Below are 19,718 nucleotides of genomic sequence, written 5' to 3'. Positions count from 1 at the left end.
CTGGAGCGTTTTCTTCTTCAGGCTGAACAACCCCAACACATACAACCTGTCTTCAAAGGAGAGGTGAACCAGTACTTGGATCATCTTCACGGCCCTCCTCTGGACCCATTCCAGGAGTTCAATGTCCTCCTTATGCTGAGGGCACCAGGACTGGACACAGTATTCCAGATAGGGTCTTACAAGAGCAGAGCGGGAGTATCACTACTCTTGTCCTGCTGGTCACATTTCTTTTGATGAAGGACGGGCCACAGTTGGCCTTCCGGGCTGCAAGTGTATATTGCCAGCTCATGATGAGCTTTTTGTCAACTGACACCCCAAAGTCCTTCTCCTTGAAATTGCTCTCAAGCCACTTCTCACCCAGCTGGTGTTTGTGCTTGGAATTGCCCCAGCACAGGTATAGGACGTTGCACTTGGCGTTGCTTGATTAATGAAATTGGCTTGGCTCCACCTCTACAGCCTGTCCAGCTCCCTCTGGATGGCATCCCTGCCCTCCAGTGTGTCAACCAAACCACATAGCTTGGTGTCATCCCCAAACTTGCTGAGGGTACACTCAATTCCACTGTCCACATCATCAACAGAGGTCAGCATGGTCCCAGTACTGATGCTTGAGGGATGCCACTTGTCACTGGGCTCCACTTGGACATTGAGCCATTGACCACAACCCTCTGGGTATGGCCATACAGCCAATTCCTCATCCAGTGAGTGGGCCATCCCTCAAGTTCATGCATTTCCACATGCTTTTGCAAAGCTTTCAAGATGATCTGCTCCATGGTCTTGCCAGGCACACAGGTGAGACTCACTGGCCTATGATTTCTGGGGTTTTCCCTTTCTCCCTCTTTGAAGAAGCAGGTTGTGTTTCTCCTTTTTCAGCCAGCTGGAGCTTCACCAGATTGCCATGACTTTTCTAATCACAGAAACCAACATATTTGAAATGTTAACATCACTGTTTCATTTTCCTGAGGTTTCCCTGTTCTTCAAAGAACAGAGACTAGGTGTCAGAAATAGTAGGGGGCAGGTATTCTTCTCCCATGTTCTCAGTACAAGAGTGGTGGTTGGTGATGCTACTTCAGAAGTGTATAAAGGCAGGAGAGCTGCTTAGAGAATGTAGTGGACTTTTTCTATTTACGTTCAGGTGGAGATGGAGATATCTTAACTGCCTTTAATTCTTCACAGGGTTACACATCATTCTGGAATGATTGCATCTCCTCAGGATTGCGTGGCTGTATGTTAATCGAATTGGCATTGCGAGGGCGTCTTCAGCTAGAGGCTTGTGGAATGAGGCGCAAAAGTCTATTAACAAGAAAGGTAAGTGGAGGGAAATCACATTTACTTAGTGTCATGATCCAGGCAATATGGTAGTTCTGAATTGCAGCCAATTGCAAGAAAAAGACAGGTTTATTTTTTCTTCTTACGTGAAGATAAGGATTCTGAGTAGCGGCCTAAGTTATGTATATACAGAGTTAAAAGCATTGTCCTGGTTTTGCTGGGATAGAATCATAGTCCCATCACGGTACACAGGTTGTTATCAGCTTTGAGTCAGCCAGGAGCTTAAGCTGGGCAGGGGGCACAAGTGGACACAGCAATGATGATGACTGTGACACAAGCCAGGGTAGCTGACCGAAGATGGTTCACAGTTACATCACATACCATAAATATCATGCTCATTATAAAGGGAGAAATTTTCTGAGAAATTTTTCTGGGCTCCTCTTCCTTCTGCTTATCCCCATCCCTGAAGGGGCTCACTTACTGTTCTGCTCCTGAGAGCTGCCTTCCCATTTATTGTAACTGACTTTCATTCACTGGGCTAAGGATAACTTTGCATACTTATATTGGTATTAGAATTAATATTTGTTTTATGAAATCTGTTTTCATGTCAACCCAAGGGTCTCCTCTCCTTTTCATGATTTTACCTTCCTAGCTGTGGAGGGCTCTTTGGGTGATACAGCAGCTGCTATAGTTTAGCCCTGGATACAGGCAAAAGGTAGACAAGTGTTAAGATGGTGAGCTGAAGTTACTTTGAAAATCTTCTGTACTTGTTTTCTGCGCTGTTTGTTCTCTTGACACATTCCTCCTGCTGTTGGGAACCTTGCATAAACAGTTGGCAGTGCCTCCAGCCAGGGTGCACTGGCAGCAATTGCTGCAGAGAGCCGGTAACACCAGTTGTAGTCTGCAGAAGGAACTGGCTTTTGCAGTGGTGGTGAGATGTAGGATGAGAGTGAAAGGAACGGCTGAGAGCCTTCCAGGTGCATCCAGCAAGCCTCCAGTTTAATTCCCTGCTCTGCTGTGTTACAGTTTGTTTTTGCAGCACATGAAAAGGCAGGGATCCTTGTACTGTAGGCTCCTGAGAACACAAAATCACATCTAATTTAAGAATGCCACCAGTGTATTAAATTGGCTGCACTCAATGATCTTTAAGATCGGCACACTTTTAAGGTCCTTTACTGAATTACACTGGAGATTTGAGAATGTAAGTTATTACTTCTGTTGCTGGATTTTTGCTTACTACAAAATGTGCAAAATCACACTGCTTGAAAAATTTTTACTTTTTCAGCATTAGAGGTTACTTTCTAAGTAAGCTTATTGAAAATGTGACCAAGTGTTGTCCATCCTCCATAGATAAATTCTCTTATGACACATTTCCCTGTCAATATTATCTTTTGCTCACATTTTTAAAGGAAAACTTACAGATTCCCCAAGCTTTTTCTTGCTTCCTCCTCTGCTAAAGAATCAACCTCTGTTCAGACAAAACAGCTCCTAATTCTTTTAGCTCCATTTAAGCATATTCATCATTGATTAGTGTACACAATTAATTTATTTTTTTTTTCTCTCCAGAGCTTTTGGTGGCTTAGACATTCAGGAATATTCTTCAGCAGTTAATTTCATTCTGTGTAAACCTGGTCTAACCACCTGAAATTGTGACTGAGGTTTTTTTAGGACAATTAAAATAACTTGTGTGTATCTTCAGTAAAGTACAAGCAAAATTATTGCCATCTTTCATGGTGGCTTGTTTTGTGTTCTGTTTTTGTCTGTGTTGGTTTGTTTTGGTGGTAGTTTTTTATTGGTTGTTTTATTTGGTTTTTTGTTTGTTTGGGTCTTTTAGTTAGATTTGATCATATAATTTTGGAGGGATGTGTGTGGGCTAGTTTATCATACACACCCTTCCCCTGCCCCTCATTAAAGAAGATCTGAAAATTACCCAATATTAAAGAATTTGTCTTTTCTGCTCTTATAAGGCAATCAAGAGATTTCTTTCCAGACAGGAGAATTCTATGAAAAAGATGTTAATTTGAAATTCAAATTAAGATTGGTTTCTGCTTAAGTAATTTCTTGCAAATAAAATCCCTGAGTACTGATACATAGCTGATACAGATGAGGTTTCTTCTCCCCCAGTACCATCTCAATTTAGAAAACATTCTCATGAATGACTTTCATTGTTTTGTACCTTGTTTGAAATTGTGCATTAACACCAAATTCCAGTTTTATTTCTGTTCTTCTTGTCCCCCCTTTTGCAGGCTTTGCTCGTCTTGCCCTCAGCTTTCACTGTGCATTCAATACTGTGCTTAGTGAGTTGAGTGAGATGTACAAGGTTGTGATTCAGTGGCAAACTATTTTCTGTAGTTTCTGCCTCTCAGATTAGCCCTTCTTTTTTCCTTGCACCATGTCCATCCTCAGATTTTGTGGGAAGATAAAAACCTCCTTAAAACTTCACAAGTTTTGATTTGTGAATCAACCCTGTATCTTCAAGCTATGGTCTGAAGGGAGGACTTAAGGTTTCTATCCCTTCAGCCCATGTAGCAGCTAACAAGGATATTCCTACATTGTGAAAAGACTTACTGAAGTCTCTCTTGGGTTGTTACTAGCCTTGTCACATAATCTCTCTGTCTTAAAACTAATTCATCGATTTGACCAGTTTAGTTTTCACTTGAACCACTTTTTTGATCTTGTCATCAGGTGGGGATCAAGTGGGACTGCTAGCACAAGCAATAAGGAAAGAACAAGAAGAGGGTAGAACCTAATGCTTTGGGAAGTAGTACAATTTTATAACCAGTTAATTGTGGCCTTGGTCATACAACTGACTTGAAAAGCTGCTAGCTACAGTGTTTCTCACTTCAAGCCTTAAATCAGGTGGATCTTTGCAGAAAATTTTTCTGCAGTTTCTGGGATAGAACTTCAGATAAAGACGCATTAAGCCCATGATTGAATGCCGTAGAGAGAATGAGACTGAAAAATGGCAGACAAGGATACTAGTGAATCTTCTGAATATATTTTGTGCTGCCATATCCTCATAAATTTGTGTCATGGTTTAGGCCCACCCAGCTGGCAACAAAGCACCATGAAGCCACACCACCTGCCTCCCTGTGGTGGGATGAAGAGGCAGCACTATAACAGAGGGTGAGAAAAGGACAGGAAGGGCACAGTCACCAGTTAGTCATGAACAAAGAACAGACTCTACTTGGGGTAATAATATCAATTTAATTTAAATAACAGCAGCACCAGCAATTTACCAATCACATCAGAGTAGGTAATGAGAAACACAGCCAAATAGTACAAACACTTTGGCCCCACCCCTGCCTTCTTCCCTGTCTCAGCATCACTCTCAGCCTTGTCTACTTCCCTCCCCACAGCAGCATGGTGTAAGTGGGACACTGGAAATAGAGATTGCAGTCATTTCATCACACTTTGTCTCTGCCCCTCCCTCACCTTCTGGGGGAAGACTCCTCACACTCTTTCACTGCTTCAACATATCTCTCCCACCAGAGACAGTCCTCCACAAATTACTTCTTCCCAAGGGCTGCTTTTCATGAACTGCTCCAGTATGAGTCCCTTCTGCGGGGTTTAGTCCTCCTAGGAACAGACCGTTCCAGTGCAGACCTCCCTCAGAGTCATGGTCTTCTTTGGGCACAGTTACCTGTTTTGGAGTAGCATCCTCCATGAGCTACAGGTGGACATCAACCCCACCATTATCCTCCACAGTCTGCAGGTGGGGTTCTGATCCACTTTCGATCTCTGTGGGCTGCGGAGGGTCAGCCTGACATCTCGCCAAGAGTGTAGGGGAGTTGATGCTCTGCACACCTCCACCCCTCCTTACTCACTCATCGTAGTGTCCATGTAGTTTTGTTCTTTCACATCCCTCTCCTCTCCAAGAATTTGCCCAGTAGGTTTTTCTCCTTTTAAATGTGTTTCTTGAAGAGGCCAGAAGTCGTCCAACTTGGACTCAGGAGTACTTCTAGAAGCTCCTTATAGGAGCTGCCTCATTAGAATAGAATAGAATAAACCCAGTTGGAAGAGACCTTCAAGATCATTGTGTCCAACCTATCATCCAAATCCATTCATCCTATCATTCATTAGTGCCTACCCTGCTACCAAAATCCCACCAGACACAAAGCTGACACAATTTCGCTTAAGAACTGGAGGCAGTACTCCAGGGCAGAATCACCTCCCTTGACCTGCTGGCCACACTTCTTGTGATGCAGTCCATGATATGGTTGCCTTTCTGGGCTGCAAGTGTGCACTGATGGCTTATATTCACATCCACCAGCACCTGCGCAAGCCCTTTTCTTCAGGGCTACTCTCAAGCCAGTCACAGCCCAGCCTGTATTGGTGCCTGGGATTGCCCTGACCCAGATGCAGGACACTGCACTTGGTCTTGTTGGACCCATGATGTTGGCATAAGCTCAATTATTTTCCCTTGGTGATTGTACCCTATTGCCTCCTGCCCTTCCTCCCCGTCCTAGGCAGGCACAGAGGGGGCCTGGACAACAGATTTAATGAAAAAAGGGAGAACAAAACATTCATCAAAGTGAATATAGCATCAACAATCCCACCCACTCTCCCTAAAAACATCTGATCCCTGTAACAGGCCTAATCCCTCACCCTAACCCCTACCTCATGCTCCAGCACTGGTTGCTTGTGGCCGGTTGTTGGTCAGGAGCTGTTGTGGTGCCCCTGGCTATGCTTCTGCTGCCTGTTGTACTGGGACATACTGATCAGGGCTGGTGGTTGGTTTTTCCTTGGATGCTGCCATGGATGTTCCAGCTTCTTAGTGGTGGTTGTGAGTTGATCTGTGCTCTGTATGGCTTTGTAGTGGCCATCATCTTTGGTGGATGAGCTGATGTGAATTAATGCCAGTTGCACCCAGGAGGTGGCTGTGCTTGGGGTGGTGCCATCATTCATAGCAACATCTGTGTCCAGGCTGATATCAAGTTCTGGGGAGGTGGCATCATCTATGTCCACATCAGTAAGGAGATGTAAAGAACTGGGTATGTGGCATCCTCCATTTTGACATACATTATAATGGAGATCTCAAGACCTGAGAAGGTGAAATGAGAGAGATGTGCCCAAGCTCCTGGAAAGGTGTCTGTAAATGCTATTTCCTAGGCAGGCCTTGGCCAGCTCTGGGTGATCCTGAATGACAGAACTGAGCCTCTCAGGTGGTCACAGGCCAAGCTGCAACAGGAGGAGGCCCAAGGGGACTAAGCAGGAGGAGGCAGGGTTTTTCAGTGACTTAAGAGATGGAGACTCCACCACCTGTCTGGTGCTATCTTTGGCCAAGCTGTCAGCCCATGGCTTGGACGGGAGCACACTTAGGAACTGGCTGGAGGGCCGAGCCCAGAGAGTGGTGGTGAATGGTGCCACATCCAGCTGGCAGCCAGTCACTAGTGGTGTGCCCCAGGGATCAGTACTGGGCCCTGTGTTCTTTAACATCTTTATTGATGATCTGGATGAGGGCATTGAGTCCATCATCAGCAAATTTGCTGATGACACCAAGCTGGGGGCAGAAGTTGACCTGCTGGAGGGTAGAGAGGCTCTGCAGAGGGACCTCAACAGGCTGGACAGATGGGCAGAGTCCAACGGCATGAGATTCAACACATCCAAGTGCCGGGTTCTGCACATTGGCCACGACAACCCCATGCAGAGCTACAGGCTGGGGTCAGAGTGGCTGGAGAGCAGCCAGGTGGAGAGGGACCTGGGGGTACTGGTCACTGGTAGGCTGAACATGAGCCTGCAGTGTGTCCAGGCAGCCAAGAGGGCCAATGGTATCCTGGCCTGCATCAAGAACAGTGTGGCCAGCAGGAGCAGGGAAGTCATTCTGCCCCTGTACACTGCACTGGCTAGGCCACACCTTGAGTCCTGTGTCCAGTTCTGGGCCCCTCAGTTTAGGAAGGAGGTTGACTTGCTGGAATGAGTCCAGAGAAGGGCAACGATGTTGGTGAGGGGTTTGGAACACAAGCCCTATGAGAAAAGACTGAGGGAGCTGGGGTTGCTTAGCCTGGAGAGGAGGTGACTCAGGGGTGACCTTATTGCTCTCTACAACTACCTGAAGGGAGGTTGTAGACAGACGGATGTTGGTCTCTTCTCCCAGGCAGCCAGTACCAGAACAAGAGGACACAGTCTCAGGCTGCGCCAGGGGAGGTTTAGGTTGGATGTGAGGAAGAAGTTCTATACAGAGAGAGTGATTGCCCATTGGAATGGGCTGCCCGGGGAGGTGGTGGAGTCACCATCATTGGAGGTTTTCAGGAGGAGACTTGACAGGATGTTTGGTGCCATGGGTTAGTTGTTTAGGTGGTGTTGGATTGGTTGATGGGTTGGACGTGATGATCTTGAAGGTCTCTTCCAACCTGGTCTGGTCTATTCTATTCTATCTGCAAAAGGCTGCAGTGGTTTTGGTGATGTCTCCTTAAACTGAGTGGGGTTTGTCATCCATAAATACTCAGTAACAGAAGAACTTCTGTTACGTTGCAGGACAACAAAGTGTCTTATGAGGAACAGCTGCAGGAACTGGGATTGTTTCGAGGAGGCTGAGGGAGACCTCATTGCTCTCTACAGTTTCTTGAAAGGAGGTTGGAGTGAGGTGGACTCCCTAGTATCATGTGACAGAACAAGAGTAAATGGCCTGGAATTGTTCCAAGGGAGGTTTAGATTGGATATTAGGAAGACTTTATTTACTGAAAGAGTGGTCAGACATTGGAACAGGTTGCCCAGGGAAGTGGTGGAGTCACCATCTCTAGAGGTATTAAGGAAACATGTGGACATGGCAATCTGGGACATGGTTTACTGGCCATGGTGGTGTTGGGCTGACAGTTGGATTCATTGATCTTGGAAGTCTATTCCAACTGAAACAATTTTATGATTCTATAAATCCACTTAAATGTCAGTGCAAAAATATTCTTAATCTTTACCATTGCTTAATCATAAAGCTGCATGGTGGTAAATGCAAATTAAGTATTCTGTGTAATAAAATTTCCTTAGTGGTTGGATGCAAAGAAATCACTGCAAATTTGAAAGAAAGATTTTTTGCAAAAGGGCTAGAGGCCATCCATCATCTCTGAAAAGCCAACCTCTGAGCTTCTTTCTCTACCTTGGGTCCTCTATCAGAAAGAAAACAAATTCTCTTTGTGGATGCTTAATCTTCTGTGGTTATTCAGTTCATAGAATCCCCTACCCACTTGATTTCCCACTCTTCCTGTGCTTTTATGAAGAAGAAGAAAGTTAGGCAAGTAGAATTCACCAGTAAATACTTCAGGAAAGACCAGGTTGTGAAGAGGGAGATGTCTGGGTTTCATTGCTGGGTTTCTGTTGTTGCCTGTCTCCATGTGTTGTGAAGGGGGAGAGGAAGAGAAATACCATGGAAATGTGAACCAAACTACTATTGTTTGAGGGCAAGGATAATCTGTGCAGTGAAAATTCAGTGTATCAGAGAAGTGAGAAGAAGGTGCTGTATGCCTGGCTGCAGAGAACAGTAAACTTAGAAACACAATCACTGTGCATTGTGGCTTCTCAAGAGCTTATGAGGTCTCAGTGGAGTTGAGTGGGAGCATCTATGGTCCTTACACTTCATTCCTCTAAATGCTTAAGTTTTTAGGCTGCTAATGCCCTGGTCATGGTGCCTTATATTCAGGCTAGCTTCTTACCTTCTTTTCAGTGGTACAGAAAAGTATCTTAAGCCCAAATAAGCAAGGAAATATGTTTTCTAAATAAAAAAAAAGGCAAACAGTGCCTCTTCCCCCTCTTCCCCCCTCCCCCCCCAAATCCCCAGAAACACCCCCACCAAAAAGTTAAAAAATAAAAAAACAACCAAACAAAAAGCCCTTATGAATGTCCTACACTTAAAAGCGTTTTTTAAATCTCTTCAAGTGAGGTTTGTTTGCTTGGTTTCTTAAAAATAGATCAAAAAGATGACTTCACCTCTTAGCAAGTAGTAGGTTACTAACTGCAGTAGGCTGGAGCTATCCTATATAGCTAATATTACTGAGATACTAATCATATGGGACACTTCAAAGAAACTAAAATACTGCTGGAGTGTCAGTTCTAAAAAGACGTAAAAATAAATAAGCTGGATTCGTGCTTACTAAAGGAATATCTGAAAGGTGGCTATTAATAGCCACGATCTAACATCTTAAATAAAACGAACTTGAAGTACTCACCTGTGTAATTAGATGACAGAAACTTCAAAAACCTAAGAATCTTTTGGTAAAACTGGAAGATGGGTGTTGCCATTTATCTGGTCAATAGAGTTTGTGAGTGATGCTGTGGTGTGCAAGCTTGTAAATCATATGCATTGCTGTGTGTTTAGTTTCAAGTACAGGTTATCAGGATTAAAATGTAGTTGTGTTCTTAGAACCAAAATTCCAATTTTTACAGTTGGATTGGTCTTCAGGACCCCAAAATGGAGTCATGGGCAGTATCTCAAGAGACAATGTAATCTCGATGCAATACCAGATAATGGGGTTTCTCTGGTCCCTCTCTGGCACACGCTTAGTCTTAAAATTCTCTACTGAATGCAATGCAGCAGCTGCCTGAGTGTTGATCTGTACATCCTGCATCTTCCATACTTTCAGAATAAGTGGGCATCTTTATTTTTCTCAGAGTAAATATTCTGAAATACTGTTTGATACCCTCTTGGTAAAAATATCTTCTATGCTTTCTTTCAGAGTCTAAACTTTGTCCTTTTTAGCCTGGCATCATGGACTTACGGATTTTTATTGGAAATTTTAATTTCTGTGCTATGCATAACATCTAAATGGGAAATAGTATTCTAGCTGTTAGATCATATTTGAAAAGTCACACACATATATCTGGTGAAGTCCCTGCTGGCTGGAAAAAGGGAAACATAACCCCTTCTTCAAAAAAGGGAAAAAAGGAAGACCCCAGAAATTACAGGCAAGTCAGTCTCACCTATGTGCCTGGCAAGATTGTGGAACCATCATCCTGAAGGCTTTAAAAAAGCATATAGAAAATTAAGAAAAGGTGATTGTGGTAACCAACAAGAGTTCAGCACTGGTAAATCATGCCTGATGAATCTGGTGGCCTTTTGTGATTGAGTTACAGCATCAGTGGATAAGGGAACAGCAACTGATATCATGTACCTGGACTTGTGTAAAGCATTTGATGGATGAAATGAGGAAAGGGCAGAGGTACTTAATGCCTTCTTTGCCTCAATTTTCAATAGTAGGATATGTTGTCTTCCAGACAACTGGCCCTCCTGAGTTGGCAGATGGAATCAGGGAGCAGTCTTGGTAATTCAGGAAGAAGTTAGAGACCTGCTCAGCCACGTGGATCCCCACAAGCTTATGGGACCAAATGGGATCCATCCTAGGGTAATGAGAGAACTGGCCAATGAGCCGGCCAAGCCGCTCTCCATTATTTTTCAGCAGACCTGGGCCACTGGCAAGGTCCCAGATGACTGGAAGCTGGCCACTGTGGTACCCATCCACAAGAAGGATTGGCAGGAGGAGCCAGGGAATTACATACCTGTCAGCCTGACCTCAGTGCCAGGCAAGATCATGGAACAGGTCATCTTGAGTGCAATCACACAGCACTTACAGGATGGCCAAGGGATCAGGCCCAGTCAGCATGGATTTAGGAAGGGCAGGTCCTGCCTGACCAACCTGATCTCCTTCTATGATCAGGTGACTGCCTGGTGGATGTGGGGAAGGCTGTGGATGTAGTCTGCCTGGACTTCAGCAAGGCCTTTGACACTGTTCCCCATAGCAAATTCCTGGCCAAGCTGTCAGCCCATGGCTTGGACAGCAGCACTCTGTGCTGGGTTAGGAACTGGCTGGAGGGCTGAGCCCAGAGAGTGGTGGTGAATGGTGCCACATCCAGCTGGCGGCCAGTCACTGGTGGTGTGCCCCAAGGATCAGTGCTGGGCCCTGTGCTCTTTAACATCTTTATTGATGATCTGGATGAGGGCATCGAGTCCATCATCAGGAAATTTGCTGATGACACCAAGCTGGGGGCAGGAGTTGATCTGCTGGAGGGTAGTGAGGCTCTGCAGAGGGATCTCGACAGGCTGGGCAGATGGGCAGAGTCCAATGGCACCTAAGTGCCAGGTTCTGCACATTGGCCACAACAACCCCATGCAGTGCTACAGGCTGGGGAGAGAGTGGCTGGAGAGTGACCAGACAAAAAGGGACATGGGGGTACTGGTTGATAGTAGGCTGAACATGAGCCAGTAGTGTGCCCAGGTGGCCAACAAGGCCAATGGCATCCTGGCCTGCATCAGATATAGTATGGCCAGCAGGAGCAGGGAAGTCATTGTGCCCCTCAGCACTGGTTAGGGCACACCTTGAGTCCCTGTGTCAAGTTCTGGGCCTCTCCATTCAAGAAAGATGTTGAGGTGCTGGAATGTGTCCAGAGAAGGGCAAGAAAGCTGGTGAGAGGTCTCAAGCACAAGCCTTATGAGGAGAGGCTGAGGAAGCTAGGATTGTTCAGCCTGGAGAAGAGGAGGCTCAAGGGAGACCTTATTGCTCTCTACAACTACCTGAAGGGAGGTTGTAGCCAGGTGGGGGTTGGTCTCTTCTCCCAGGCAACCTGCACCAGCACAAGAGAACACAGTCTCAAGCTGTGCCAGGGGAAGTTTAGGTTTACTCTCAGAATAAAAGTTCTTCACAGAAAGAGTGATGGGCCATTGGAATGGGCTGCCCAGCAAGGTAGTTGGGTCACCGTCCCTGGAGGTGTTTAAGAAAAGACTGGATGAGGCAGTAAGTGCCATGGTTTAGTTGATTAGATGGTGTTGGGTGATCACTTGGACTTGATGATCTTGGAGATCTCTTCCCACCTGGTTGATTCTGTGTAATGATGTGATTTGGCACTGTCCAGCGTGACATTCTGGTCACCATAATTGGAAAAGCATGGACTTGAGTGGTGGACCATTCACTTCATAAGGAATTGCCTGGATGGTCACACTCAGAGTTGCTGTTGGTACTGGGACCAGTGCTGTTTAACCTCTTTTTGGGTGATATGGACAGTGGAGTTGTGTGTACCTGCAGTAGGTTTGCAGATGAAATTAGGCTGTGTGCTTCAGTTGACACACTGGGGGGAAGAGATGCCATCCAGAGGGACTTGGGACAGGCTGGAGAGGTAGGCCCAAGCCACTCGTGAAGTCCAGCAAGGCCAAGTACAAGGTCCTACACCTGTGTTGGGGAAATCCCAAGCACAAATACAGCCTGGGCAAGAAGTCGCTCAAGAGCAATCTCAAGGAGGAGGACTTAGGGATGTCAGTTGATGAAAAGCTCAACATGAGCTGGCAATGTGCCCTTGCAGCCCAGAAGACCAACTGTGTCCTGGGCTTCAAAAAGAAATGTGACCATCAGGACCAGTGAGGCGGTTCTCCCTTCTAATTTGTTCTTGCGAGGTCCCTCCTGGTGTACTGCATTGTAGTATTTTTAGGCTGTACCTACAAAATTTTCCACAGATCTTGAACAGAAAGTGATAGAATGTCAATAAATCACCAGTGGGTGTAAAAAGGAAAGTAATGATCAGTTCTAAACAACTCCATTGTATAGTTAATAAATTGTAAGGCTGGTAATGTAAGCTTTCTCCCTTTTCAGCTTCCTTTCTCTGGTGACACTAACTTGCCTTTTGGTAGCACATAAGACCCTTAATGGGAAGCTTGTGAGTTCAAGCCTGCAGGGGGCACTATTGTCCTCCCTACTCTAATCATGAGGTCTGTGGTGACAGGTTGGACTCGATGATCTTTGAGGTCTCTTCCAACCTTAGTGATACTGAATACTGAACTTCCTCAGCCTTGGCTATGTTCTTTGTTTTGGTTGAGTATCCTAACAAAAATAACTCTCTGCTCTTTTCTCTTCTCCCTTTGTGTCCAGAGGGGTAAGGAGGGGGGCAGGGAGTGGGAAGCTATTAGCAGCTCCCCTGGTTTTGGCCAGGGGGCTTCTGTGCTGCTTAGAAATTGTAAGTACCTGTAAATATTGTAAATACTGTATATTTTGTACATATTCATTGCATTTCATTGTACATTGTAGTTTTGCTTGTAAATGCAGCTTCATTTGCTTCCAACTGGGCTGGTCTGGCAGTTTAATGTTGGGGGGAATTTTCAGCCCTCCACATGAGTCCAATTCTGGTGCACCCAGCATAAGAATGACATTGACCTGTTGGAATGGGTCCAGAGCAGGGCCACGAAGATGATCAGATTGCTGGTGCATGTCCCCTTTGGGGACAGCCTGTGAGGATTGGAGCTGTTCAGCCTGGAGAAAAGCAGGCTCTGGGGAGACCTTGTAGCAGCCTTCTAGTACCTGCAGGGGGCCTAGCAGAAAGCCAGGTAGGGACTTTTTACAAGGGCTTTGTAGCGGTAGGATGAGAGGCAATGGATTGAAGCTTGCGGAGGGCAGATTTAGACTGTATATTAGGAATAAATTCTTTTCAGTAGGGGTGGTGAGACACTAGAACAGGTTGCCCAAGGAGGTCATGGGTGCTCCTGTCCCTGGAGGTGTTCAGGGTCAGGTTGGATGAGGTCTTGAGCAACCTGGTCTAATGGAGAGTGTCCCTGCCCATGGCAGGGTGATTGAAACTAGAGGATTTCCAATGTACCTTCCAGTCCAAATAATTATGTGACTCTCTCCAGCAATTTTCCTTTCAATTTCATTGTGTTGATTTTGTACACATCTCCAGTTTTGGATCATCTTGCCAGTATTGACGCTGTCTTACCATTGTGCCTTATTTCAGTGTCATCTGTGAAAATCTGTTGTACCCCTCTATTGTGTGTAGTAAGAGCTATTAGAACTATGAAACCAGACTAAACTTGGGGTGCTCCTCAATAGGGTAGTCAAAGTTTTCCTGGGACACCTTTCTCAGCTGTGAAGTGTTATGAAAAAGAAGAGCTTTCAGTTACTTTCACACAAATTCTTAAATTTTATTTTGTTACTGTAAATTATTTTTGTTGTGCTATGCTTTCTTGAGGGAAGAGCTCAAACCCAGTAACACAGATTGCCATCTGAGTGTAAGTTAACACAGTACTATACTTTGTTTTGGGGAGAAAGTGAAGGACCTGGCTGGTTTAGTGGATTACCTTCATGAAGAGTTTAGTTATTAAGCATATTTTTAATACTATTGTTTTAGTCAGTTAAGGATAATTTAAGTTATAGATCATAGAATGGGGGACTTGGAAGGGACTTCCAGAGATCGTCCAACCCCTCCCTGCCGAAGCAGGATCACCTAGGAACACATCCAGATGGGGTTTGAAAGTCTCTAGAGAAGGAGACTCCATCTCTATGGGCATCCTGTTCAGGTGATCCATCACCTTCACAGTAAACAAAGTTTTTTCTCACGTTGAGGTAAAACTTCCTGTGTTGCCGTTTGTAACCATCGCCCCTTGTCCTGTCACAGGACAATGGTGAAAATGGCACCTTCTTCTTGACACCTGCCCTTCAGGTATTTGTAAACATTAGTAAGATATCTTCTCAGTCTTTTCCAGACTAAATGGCCTCTTCTCAGCCTTTCCTCACAAGACAGATGTTCCAGTCCCTTAGTCATCCTCATAGCCCTTTGTTGGACTCTCACTAATGTATCCTTGTCCCTCTTGAACTGGGTAGCCCAGAACTGGACATAACACTCCAGATGTGTCTCACTAGGGCAGAGTAGAGAGGGAAGTATAACCTAAGACTTAACATAGTTTTGAAATTAAAATCCTAGATAGTCTTTTTGAACAACTAGGTGTTTTGTTTTTTTAAAGTTTCATAGTTTAAAGATGGTTTGGTTTTGTTTTTTAATGTTCTTTGTTTTTCTAACAGGTACATTTATGTAGGTTTTATTGGTGCATGTTTGTGATACATGAATTATGTGAAAACACTGTGTCTGCATTTTATTCTGTCCTAGGTGATTTGCAAGTCAGATGCTCCTACAGGGGATGTTCTGCTTGATGAAGCTCTGAAACACATAAAAGAGACCCAACCTCCTGAAACAGTACAAAATTGGATTGAACTGCTTAGTGGTAAGCTTTGGACCTAATGTGTTTGGGTTCTATCCCCTACCCCCCCATAGAAAGAATTATTTGACATCACTAAAGATTATACTATAAGGTTTCTTTGGAGAAAGTATGCAAAAATATTGCTTAGTCTGTCCTCTAGGGTAGTCTCTTGTTAATTGTAGCCTTTAATCATATATAAGTAACTTCTGCTTTTGACTTAACTTGGTACAGAAAGGATCTATATGGAAGTGTCAGAGGACATCTCAGCTCTGTGGAAGAGGTGCCCTCCATAGACTAAAGTCAATCAGGGTTGCACCCTGGACATACAACAGCCTTCCTCTGTAATTGGAAGTGAGTTAGTGGAAGTTTGCAGTATAGGTATATGGATTCAGTATTCAGAATTTTTTATGAAGAAAGAAGATAAAAAGCTCACCACTTAGCCAAATCATCCTCATGTTTTAGATCTATAAACCATAAAGAAACAATAAAGAGTCAGGAGTTCTGTTTTTCCATTAACTGGAGAAACATAGTAAATCTTTTCAAACATTTCACTTCTTGTATTGTCAACGTAGGTTCTTTGCACATGGCTCTTCTGTAAAGCTAGCTTAAAAAAAAAAAAGAGCAATTAGAGTGCATCTTTACAGCTGCAGTTAACATTTTCCATATACCTCACCAACAGCTGTATCCTCAGGATGCATAAATTCAACTGAAATTAAGTGGCCATCTTTTAGAATGTAGTGTGCTTTTATTGTATTGTTGACTTTTCTTCCTTCTATAGCAGAATTCATCACCAGGGTTTGACTGTTTTTACAAAATACATAAAATGCAGCTTCCTTGGAGTAGATCAGAGCTGTACTTCAGTTGCACAAACAGTACAGGAGAAAAAACCCACTGTTTTGTCAACAACATGACTCTGTGAGAGGTAGAGGGTAATGAGACTTGAAGTCATCTATCTGAATCTGTTACTTGTAACAGCTAGAGAAGTAAGAGTTTAAAATGTAGCAGAATCTCTCACTTTCCCCTGCCTTCTTGTTTGTTTTTATGTTCTTTGCACTTGTCCTGTATCACCTTAAACAGACTTCCCTGCACATCAATTAATACGCCTGTCCTTGCCATCCCTCCTCTTTTGTTCCTTGGCTGTGAGGCAGGGGGGGAGACAAGAGAGAACAGCAGGCCTTGTCAGTAAGTTCAGTTCTTGCTCAGCTCCACTTCAGTTTTTGCATCCTGCAAAACCAATTCATTTTTCTTGTCCTAAATACACAATTTGTGCTGACATTTCACCTTCTTTCCCAGTGTGGAGCACAAGTTATTGCTGATTCAAAAAAGGTCAGCTAATAAATGAACAGTGTTGTAGGTTTTCTTTGAGTTAAGCAGAGGTTTTCCTGACCTTCTGAGCTTTGGCTCTGGGAAGATAGTTATGGTCAGTGCTGTGACTAAGATTTGAGTCAATCATTTTTACATATGATTGTTAATTACTAGTTCTTGGATGACAAGGGTTCTTTGCATTTCCCATGGTTTAGAAGACTGGCTTTTGAATAAAAATATTTTTGTGTTTTGTTTGGGTTGTTATTTTTAGAAACTTTTAAAAGAATTTTGCTTTAGGGCTTGATCTTGGAAGATAGCTACTTTATCTGTAATTATCCGTGATGTGGAGTTACCGTGCATATGAATTCAAAGCCATCATGGAAATACTTCTATGGACATACAAGGTGATGTTTGCCAGAGTGATGTTGTTTCTAAGACAGCCTCTAAGGAAAGGAAGCCATTGGAATGTGCTGCCCAGGGATGTGGTGGAGTCGCCATCCCTGGAGGTGTTCAGGAGGGGATTGGACATGGCACTTGGTGCCATGGTCTAGTGGGCATGAGGTCTTGGGTGACAGGTTGGACTTGATGATCTTTGAGGTCTTTTCCAACCTTTTTGATTCTATGATTCTGTGAAGTGTAGTGAATACAGAAGCTTGGATGTCAGGTCTTCTGTACATGTAACAAAGATCTGTCTGTGGTTAGTTAAGCAAGTGGCTGGCTGTGTAATTGAGGGAATCGGTCACAAGGTGTCACCACAATACTGACTTTTACTACCAGATAGTGGCATTCGCCTAACAAATGTAGCAAACTCTAGGAAACTATTCTTTTTCGGTGGAGTGTGTGATAGTTTCATGTATGGTCAAACTGGGAGAACCACATTCCATGAAGTGAGGACCTACAGGGACTTGAGTAGTTCACCCCTAGGTGGGTTCTCTGCCTTTCACCGTGTAGTTGGTGTCACCTCATTTGTTTACTTAAACCTAGCTGTTACTCAGAGGGAGATACCTTAAAGCCATCTGTGGGGTTTATTATTAGTGATATTATTATTACATGTTAACCAATGATTTTTTTTAAAGAGCTTTCTGATTATAGAAATAAATTGATACAGAAAATTTTATATAATCTGTAGAAAACTCCCATCCAATTAAAGAATGTTTCCTGTTATTTCTTGCCTCTTAAAATGCATACGCTCTTTAATATAAGCGGGGGGGGGGGGGGGGGCAGTTTAATACTTAGAATAAATACTTAGGCTGGGCCTTAAAATTTTTGGCTTCTTAAGTAAAGCCAAAGAGGTAGATTTCTAAGTGCTTAACAGTCTTGCCTTTGTCAGTAGCTTTTGATGCTGATTTTGTGCTTTTTCTAGTTCCCTCCTCTATGCACGCACAGTCATGCACTCCAAAGGTCCCAGTTCCTCCACATAAACAGAAATAGTTAGAAATATTTTTAATGAAAGCATTAAAGCCCCTGCATACACATACTCACTCAGTGCATGGCCACCCTATCACCTGGTGGGGGCAGAAAGGGAGAGAAGAATCAAAACCTGAAAAAAAAGCGAAGTGTTACTGGGTAGGTGTGTGTTAACTTGTCTGTGTGTCAGAAAGCAAGCCAGTGATGCTTCTTTCAGCCTCCAAAGTAGTAAAAGGCTGGAGGCAGACATGCACAAGACTGAAGGGAATGCTTATTTTTATTATTAAAAGTAAAAGCCTTTATCATTTTTCATGACTGGTTTGGGGGTTATTTTCCTTTTTTCTTCAGTACAAGACTGCTTGATTGTCATGTCCCTAATTAGGATATGGCTTAGAGAGTGTTTTATCCAAACAGTACACGTGCATGGAAGCTCCTTCAAGATGTCTTTCATGGTCTCTGTCTCTGTGCTTACGTCTGGGTAGGTCAGGTACGAGAGAAGTCCTGACAGCGCAGTATCCTGGTGTAATAGTCAGCTATGTGACTTTGACAGCTCACCTTACTTGGGTTTTTTTATTGCCTTTTAGGTGAAACGTGGAACCCTCTGAAGCTGCACTATCAACTACGAAATGTCCGTGAACGGTTAGCTAAAAATCTAGTTGAGAAAGGTGTATTGACAACAGAGAAACAGAACTTCCTTCTTTTTGACATGACTACACACCCTCTCACCAACAACAACATCAAACAGCGCCTCATCAAGAAGGTTCAAGAAGCCGTTCTTGACAAATGGGTGAATGACCCTCACCGCATGGACAAGCGCTTGCTAGCACTTGTTTATTTAGCCCATGCTTCAGATGTTCTGGAGAACGCTTTTGCCCCCCTTTTGGATGAGCAGTATGATTTAGCCACAAAGAGAGTGCGGCAGCTTCTGGATTTAGACCCTGAGGTTGAATGTATGAAAGCCAACACGAATGAGGTGCTGTGGGCTGTTGTAGCAGCTTTCACAAAATAACAGCATTCAGACTGAAGTGTTCTCTCCTCTTTCATGTGAACCAGTTGTTTCTCTTCTATTGACTATTCATGTTTCCTGTAATTTGTACCTTCTCACATGATGAATTGGCTCTTGTTTAATGGGAGTTTTAAGTGGCGTATTCCCTCCTTCTCTGTGTATCTATATACAGGATTCTGCTGGTACAAGAGACCTTCCTGTTTAAAAAAAAAAAAAAAACAGAAAAAGGTTTTCCTGCCATATTGGCATTCCATTTCCTATTCAGTTTGAGTTATCTGAAATACTTTGTTTAATCTATTTTTCATCGTATTGTTACTGAAGTGGTCTAACATGGAAAGCACCTCAAGGAGGAAATGTGCATGCACTTGGATCACTAGTCTCAGATGACACAGATGTGTGCATGCATTAATACTTCCGCAGTACAATTCATAACATGTCAAAAAGGGCCTTTTTAAAATCACCAAAGCTCTGTGCTGAAGTGTCTGTCAGGACATTTTATACATAGATGTCATTTCAGTTTTATCTCACAAAATTACTTTAAAAACAGAAATGCCATTAAGCAGCTTTGTCAGTAGTTCCTGTAAAATGCCCTTTAAATCTTACTTTTCATGCAAGTCTTTTCTGTACTTACATTTTTGTTAGAACAATAGCTGAGTCATATGGCTAGTATAGAAAGGTCCAATTGTTTCACAAACCAGTTTGGGGATGGGATACATTCCATTGTACTGTATATATCGTTCAAATGTATATTAACTACTACCCCATCTTAGTATTTTGCAAGATCTACTTAGTTGT

The 19,718-nt window shown here is 43.7% G+C and overlaps 1 protein-coding gene across 1 annotated transcript in view; it reads left to right on the top strand.

Moving 5' to 3' along the window:
- GOLPH3 (golgi phosphoprotein 3) overlaps positions 1–19,136 on the top strand; it is a 47,358-nt gene extending 28,222 nt beyond the window's left edge. The window contains exons 2-4 of the mRNA XM_009902860.2: positions 1,174–1,305; positions 15,115–15,229; positions 18,502–19,136. Of these exons, the coding sequence (XP_009901162.2) occupies positions 1,174–1,305; positions 15,115–15,229; positions 18,502–18,926 (672 nt within the window). The 3' untranslated portion in view covers positions 18,927–19,136. The remainder of the gene's footprint in view (positions 1–1,173; positions 1,306–15,114; positions 15,230–18,501) is intronic.
- Positions 19,137–19,718: the final 582 nt, after the last annotated feature.

The sequence above is a fragment of the Dryobates pubescens genome, chromosome Z (assembly GCF_014839835.1).
Source record: "Dryobates pubescens isolate bDryPub1 chromosome Z, bDryPub1.pri, whole genome shotgun sequence".
Lineage (NCBI taxonomy): Eukaryota > Metazoa > Chordata > Aves > Piciformes > Picidae > Dryobates > Dryobates pubescens.
This window is presented reverse-complemented; position numbering and strand designations above follow the sequence as displayed.